At 43.5% G+C, this 7,443-nt stretch overlaps 1 protein-coding gene across 1 annotated transcript; it reads left to right on the top strand.

The window, feature by feature from the left end:
- Positions 1-3,986: 3,986 nt before the first annotated feature.
- LOC308409219 (Fc receptor-like protein 5) lies at positions 3,987-5,903 on the top strand (the record flags this gene model as incomplete). The annotated part of the gene is made up of 5 exons (XM_080901808.1): positions 3,987-3,996; positions 4,690-4,953; positions 5,033-5,278; positions 5,335-5,493; positions 5,578-5,903. 5 exons carry the CDS (start codon positions 3,987-3,989, stop codon positions 5,682-5,684), a joined length of 786 nt encoding a protein of 261 aa, XP_080757934.1. The 3' UTR covers positions 5,685-5,903.
- Positions 5,904-7,443: the final 1,540 nt, after the last annotated feature.

Below are 7,443 nucleotides of genomic sequence, written 5' to 3' on the forward strand. Positions count from 1 at the left end.
AAACGCTCCTGATTAGAAGTACATTCATGCTAAAAACGGTTAAACGGTTTTGAAATCTGACCAGAGTAAGACGTCGGTATCACAAACGATCTTCGTTGTGTTGAACGGAGAAAAGGAGCGCTGCCCCCCACAACCAATTTTTGGCCAATCTTCTCCCGTAATGTTGTGAACAAGTGCAAATAAGAGAGGAAACAGCTCATGCATGCGCTAAATCGTCGTGCGCGCTTGTACCTTGAGAATGTTTCGTCTTTTAACAAAAAAAAAACTAAAAAAAGGAAAAAGATTTATAAAGACAGCACATCAAAAGAAAGGAGAGCCGTCCCGCTGGGGTGTGAGTTGTAAAAGCAGCGCCTCCTACACAGACACAGACAGGTCTCCTCTCCCATCACATCGGGTCAGTGCACACAAGAGAGAAAACGGACATTAAAGTATCGATCTCATTACTGTCGGACATCAATCGCAGTTTCTTTAAGTGACTGAGCCGTGATCTTCCACAGGAATGTCACTCGCGTGGGTTTTGTATTTATTTTCAATGATGTGGACTTCACTTTCAAAAGGTAAAGAAACATAATCGGGCTGATTTATGTCTTGTGTGTTTTATATTTTTTGTATGTATTTATTTTTGCAGCAGTGGCTTGAAGTTAGGTTGGATGTGAACAGTTGTCCTGGAAATCCATCCTACCTGACAAAGCATCCTACCAGTTGTTTCTACGCATGCGTACAATACAAAATTAAGTGGCGAACCGTCCTACCTTTATGAATATTGGCTAGAACAATACTCCGACGGGTAGAATTCAGTGCCAAACCATCTTACCTTTGTGAGTGTTATCTACAAGCATACTTAAACGGTAAAATGAAGTGGCAAACCGTCCAGGCTTTATGAATATGAGCTACAAGTTGTCAGGATCTGACGGCGCCCTGACCGGTCGACCTGCCAGTGTGTGTATATCTGTGTGCGTGTGTATGGCTGTCCCCCAATTCAGGGTCTGCAGCCTTAAAGTACGCAGCCTCAACGATCCTCAAGGGCCGCGTACTCAAAGACCGCTAAGGCCAGAAGTGCGAGGCTTGTGAAATGGGACGGTCAAGCCTCCGTTGCGGTGATACTGTTGTTTGTCAATAAAGTTTTAAAAAAAAGCCTCCGTTGCACTGCCCAGGTTGCCTAGCAACCATGATACCAACCACTGGAAACGTGTCATAGCTTTGTTTGGCAGACATGAAGGAGAATTTTTTTTCTTCATTTGTTTGTTTGTTTCTACATGAGCTTTGATCATTCTCTGTAAGATTAAGCTCAGCTATTGAACGGTGTATACAGTGGGGCAAAAAAGTATTTAGTCAGCCACCGATTGTGCAAGTTCCCCCACCTAAAATGATGACAGAGGTCAGTAATTTGCACCAGAGGTACACTTCAACTGTGAGAGACAGAATGTGAGAAAAAAATCCATGAATTCACATGGTAGGATTTGTAAAGAATTTATTCGTAAATCAGGGTGGAAAATAAGTATTTGGTCACCTCAAACATGGAAAATCTCTGGCTCTCACAGACCTGTAACGTCTTCTGTAAGACGCTTTTCTGTCCCCCACTCGTTACCTGTATGAATGGCACCAGACAGGAGAATGGCGGCTAAGCTGTCATCCCTGTTGGACAACGTCTCCCACCCCATGCAGCAGACTGTGACAGCACTGAGCAGCTCCTTCAGTGGGAGACTGCGGCACCCACGGTGTGGGACGGAGAGATTTCGCAGGTCTTTCCTCCCCACTGCTGTCAGACTCCACAACAAAGACTTTTTAACTGAACAAACACACACATCCACACATGTGCAATAACACTAAGTGCAATAATCTTTTCTGGCATCGTTGTATTTTTACTCAGTTGTATATAGTATTCGTATTCTATTTTTATCTTATTGTATATTTTTATTCTATTTTATTCTACTGTATATAGTATATTATTTTATTCTATTCTGTACAGCTGTGTACTGTATTTATTCTTATTGTATTCTAATTTTTGCGTCATAACTTTTGCACTGTCCACTTCCTGCTGTGACAAAACAAATTTCCCACGTGTGGGACTAATAAAGGTTATCTTATCTTATCTTACCTGTTTGAACTCATCATCTGTATAAAAGACATCTGTCCACAGCCTCAAACAGTCAGACTCCAAACTCCGCCATGGCCAAGACCAAAGAGCTTTCGAAGGACACCAGGAAAAGTATTGTAGACCTGCACCAGACTGGGAAGAGTGAATCTACAATAGGCAAGCAGCTTGGTGTGAAAAAATCAACTGTGGGAGCAATCATCAGAAAATGGAAGACATACAAGACCACTGATAATCTCCCACGATCTGGGGCTCCACGCAAGATCTCATCCCGTGGGGACAAAATGATCATGAGAACGGTGAGCAAAGATCCCAGAACCACACGGGGGGACCTGGTGAATGACCTGCAGAGAGCTGGGACCAAAGTAACAAAGGTCACCATCAGTAACACACTACAACAGCAGGGAATCAAATCCCGCAGTGCCAGACGTGTTCTGCTGCTAAAGCCAGTGCATGTCCAGGCCCGTCTGAAGTTTGCCAGAGAGCACATGGATGATACAGCAGAGGATTGGGAGAATGTCATGTGGTCAGATGAAACCAAAGTAGAACTTTTTGGTATAAACTCAACTCGTCGTGTTTGGAGGACGAAGAATACTGAGTTGCATCCCAAGAACACCATACCTACTGTGAAGCATGGGGGTGGAAACATCATGCTATGGGGCTGTTTTTCTGCCAAGGGGACAGGACGACTGATCCGTGTTAAGGACAGAATGAATGGGGCCATGTATCGTGAGATTTTGAGCCAAAACCTCCTTCCATCAGTGAGAACTTTGAAGATGAAACGAGGCTGGGTCTTCCAACATGACAATGATCCAAAACACACCGCCTGGGCAACAAAGGAGTGGCTCCGTAAGAAGCATTTGAAAGTCCTGGAGTGGCCTAGCCAGTCTCCAGACCTCAACCCCATAGAAAATCTGTGGCGGGAGTTGAAAGTCCGTGTTGCTCGGCGACAGCCCCAAAACATCACTGCTCTCGAGAAGATCTGCATGGAGGAATGGGCCAAAATACCAGCTACTGTGTGTGCAAACCTGGTAAAGACCTATAGTAAACGTTTGACCTCTGTTATTGCCAACAAAGGTTATGTTACAAAGTATTGAGTTGTATTTTTGTTATTGACCAAATACTTATTTTCCACCCTGATTTACGAATAAATTCTTTACAAATCCTACCATGTGGATTCATGGATTTTTTTTTTTTTTTTCACATTCTGTCTCTCACAGTTGAAGTGTACCTCTGGTGCAAATTACTGACCTCTGTGCAAGTTCCCCCACCTAAAATGATGACAATCGGTGGCTGACTAAATACTTTTTTGCCCCACTGTATTTTAAAGTAAAGGCTTTAAAACCAAGTTAGTACAAACGTCACTAATGTCACATAACTTTGCCGACATGTGGCCAACAGTAATGTTTAATGTTCTTCGTTATTAACTCATTCACTGCCATTGACGTCTATAGCCGTCAATTGCAGTGAATGAGTCAATGGGTTTAACTCATTCACTGCCAATGGCTGGCAGTGAATGAGTTAAACATTTGCACATAAATAAGTGACATAATATTCAGTACTTACTTTTCACAGTTTACTCTTCGGCCGCTCCGCTTCTGCCGTCTGCGGCAGAATTCTCCACACCGACTGCCGCGCTATGAATTGTGGGATATATGGGACCACGAAGTCTACACTGCCACAGCCTTAAAATTCAGGGAAATGAAGGACGCATTTCAGGGCCGCATTTCGAGCAGCCTTTGAATTGGGACAGCCTTCGGCGCGCCACTGTGATGTAATCGGCCTTGAAATGCGTACTTTAAGGCTGCAGACCCTGAATTGGGAGACAGCCTATGTGACTCTCCTATCTCTCCTACTGACATGTGTCAGCCAAACAAAACCTTTTCTCATAATGATGAGAGGTGGAAACTACAGAACTACCACCCTGTAAGACAGGAAGGAGGAGGAGGCTCTCGCTTGATGCTAGTGTGGACCGATCAAAGTTCAGTAGCACCTGCAGATGGAGAAAGTTTCTTCACTTTGGCTGCTCTGTAAGTATGCTGTGATGTTTTTTGGTTTCTGAAAAGGATTAAAAAGAAAAGACTCTCACTGTGTTGCTTCACAAACATCCAGTTTGTGAAGACAAAAAGAGAAAAAAAACCACTTCCTGTTTTCTGCTTCTTCAGTCTGTAGATCGACCAGACTGATGGCGTTGCTGCTTTTTTCCTGAATGTGAAGCTTTAAACTAACCTGTTATTTCTCTTTAGTTTCAACCTCACTGCTGATCTGCACAACAAACCAAGGTCAGTAACCTTTTCCTGTCACAGTTTAAACCTGATATCAGCTACGCCGTAATAGAAGCTCTGAGCATTTTTTATATTGTGGCAAGATATTATAGTTATTGCACTAAGCTATCCAGGAGCCTGCTGAAAGTTCATCGATGCTACCAAAAGCATAAAGGAAGTATGTTCACCTGAAGAAACTGTTCTAACTTTCTTGGAGGTTCACATTAAAAAAAAAACTGATCAGCTTTGACTGAGCTCACAAAGTTCCGCACAGCAGGTCTGCTTTGGACCTCAGTGCTGGCTTGTACTTAATATGCATCTTCCTCACAGCTCGTCTGACTGTGAGTCCCAGCAGCTCTCAGTTCTTTAAAGGAGATTTTGTGTCTCTGAGCTGTGAGGAGGACGACAGCTCTGCTGGATGGACTCTGAGGAGAAACACAAGCAGAGACACCGGAGCTGAGTGTGGAGATGAGTGGGGAAGATCAGCTGGTTCTTCCTGTAACATCAGCTACATCGACCCATTGGACAGTGGAGTTTACTGGTGTGAGTCCAGAGAGGGTCCCATCAGTAACATGGTTAACCTGACAGTCACTGGTAAGCTGAGTGTGTGGAGTTAGTGTTGATGAAGCTGTGTGTAAATGGATGAAATGCTGTAGTTTGTCTCTGTGTTGAGGTGGATCAGTGATCCTGCAGAGTCCTGTCCTCCCTGTGATGGAGGGAGATGACGTCACTCTGCTCTGTAAAACAAAGACCACTCCCTCCAACCTCCCAGCTGCTTTCTATAAAGATGGCTCCCTCATCAGGAAGCAGCCTACAGGTCACATGACCATCCAGCATGTTTCCAGGTCTGATGAAGGCCTCTACAAGTGTGACATCAGCGGTCATGGAGAGTCTCCATCCAGCTGGATCACTGTCACAGGTGAGGAGCTTCACTCTAATTTCACCTCTTACTTCATCCACATATTCACTGAACAGGTGGGATTCTCTCTGCAGGCAAACCTACAAACACAACCCTTGCCCATGAACCCTCCTCCCCCCACCTTGTGTCCAGGGTTTCCCTCCACCTGGTGGTGTTCTGTCCATACTTCATCTCCACTCTGCTCATGGTATCTTTATATCGATGGAGAGCCACAGGTAACACTCTTAGTCTCTTCAGTTATTTATCAAGCTCACTTCTTTTTGACTCTTTATACAAATCTCTGATTACACATGTGACAGGAAGTGACCTTATCCCTGTGGTAACAGCACCACCCACCCAAGCTAGGGAGAGACTGGCTGAAGACTGTGATGACATTGTTGGCGTGATCACTGAGCATCACTTCTGAGTTCCTGTTTAATCTGTCAGATTGTGGTCATCACATCTCTGTGATTGAACAACGTGCGACGCCGCAGATTTAAACTGGAATATTATGCTTTGATGAATAAATAAATACATGAAGAAAACATGGACCAGTCAAAGACTGAATGGTAGTAATGGAAGTTTTATGGATTTAAAGCACTTATATGTAATCATTCTCCTGTCAAAAGATTCAAACATTGTGTAATAAAACATGTGACGGTGTGAGAAACACCTGCACCTCTGCAATCTGCTCACATGTTCCTGTTAAACAGGAAACTGAACGACTACAGTGCTGTGGAACATCTGTTAACCACAGGCTAAAAGACTGGTGGTCCTGCAAGAACACCACCCACTGCTACCTTTCATCTGCAAACACACACTGACTGCAGGATGGGCATTTAGAAACTCTGGCTCAGTTTATATCAGTGAGACAGGCAGTTAAAACTGAACCTGGTGTTGTGTGCTACGAACTTAACTCATTCACTGCCAGCCATTGGCAGTGAATGAGTTAAACCCATTGACTCATTCACTGCAATTGACGGCTATAGACGTCAATGGCAGTGAATGAGTTAAGTTAAATTACAATCCACGATTCTGTTCAGACCTTTTCTTAGTTGGTTTCTGTATGATTATGATCTCAGGTTTTTGTTACCTTTTGCAATGAAGTTTCTGTTGGTAGTTTATCTTTAATTCTTTGAGTTCCAGTTTATTCGGTCTCCTCTATATTCTCCTGTATTTTAATGCTTTTAATTTGTTCCCTTCTTACATTGCTTCCTGTTTTACTTTGATACCCTTTTGTTTCTTGTATTTGATTTCACATCATCACAACCACATCATCACCCTTATTAGCCTTTGTGTACTTATAGCTTCAGTCTTCCTTTTTCGCTTGTTGTGTCTTACTGTTTCGTCAGTGCCTTTTGGGGTTTGTGTCCTCGACATCAAATTTGTTTACTTCCCTTTTAAATGTTCATTCTGATGGTTTTTATCAGCCTTAAATAAACTGCTGGTTTACTGTCCCTGCAGCTACACTCCACATTATCACACTGTAGATTGTAGATCTTCAAAATGAAGTGTACTGTTTGAGATTTGATGTTCTGTTTGTAACCCTCACAAGGTTATCCACTGCTGCTCATTACATGTTTTTCATGGATGTGTGGTTAAGTAATGAGCTCCCAAACAATGTGGCAGAGAGGTGGTTTGTGCTTCTACATTAAATCCTGGTGCACATGTCTGACAGTGTGCGCACTTACTGCTCTGATGTAGATCGATAATTGTGTTGTTGATTATCCAGTGCAGACCTTCTGTAGTTTATGTAGCACCAGATGAAAATGCTGAAACAGCCATGAAAGACTTCACTGACGCCATCAGCAAACTGCAAAGACTCTATCCAGAGGCCTTTGCTCTTGTCGGGTTTTAATTACTGCAGTGTTTGATCTATGCATCTATCAGAATGTTTGTGAAGATTTCTATTAATTTCATTGACTTCGAGAAGGCTTTTGACAGTGTCCACCAGCCGACTCTATGGGCTATCCTACGCCACTATGGAGTCCCTCAGCAGTTTGTAGATGCCTTTCGTTGTCTCTACTCCAACTCCCGTTGCTGCGTCCGGACGGATGACGGCTGCACAGCCTTCTTCAAGATCAATACTGGCGTCCGACAAGGATGCGTGCTATCCCCTTTCCTCTTCCTGTTGGTAATTGACTTCATCATGCGACGATCAGTTGACCAAGCTGGCATCGGTGTGC

Source organism: Rhamphochromis sp. 'chilingali' (assembly GCF_963969265.1).
Source record: "Rhamphochromis sp. 'chilingali' genome assembly, chromosome: 1".
In the NCBI taxonomy this organism is placed as follows: Eukaryota; Metazoa; Chordata; class Actinopteri; order Cichliformes; family Cichlidae; genus Rhamphochromis; species Rhamphochromis sp. 'chilingali'.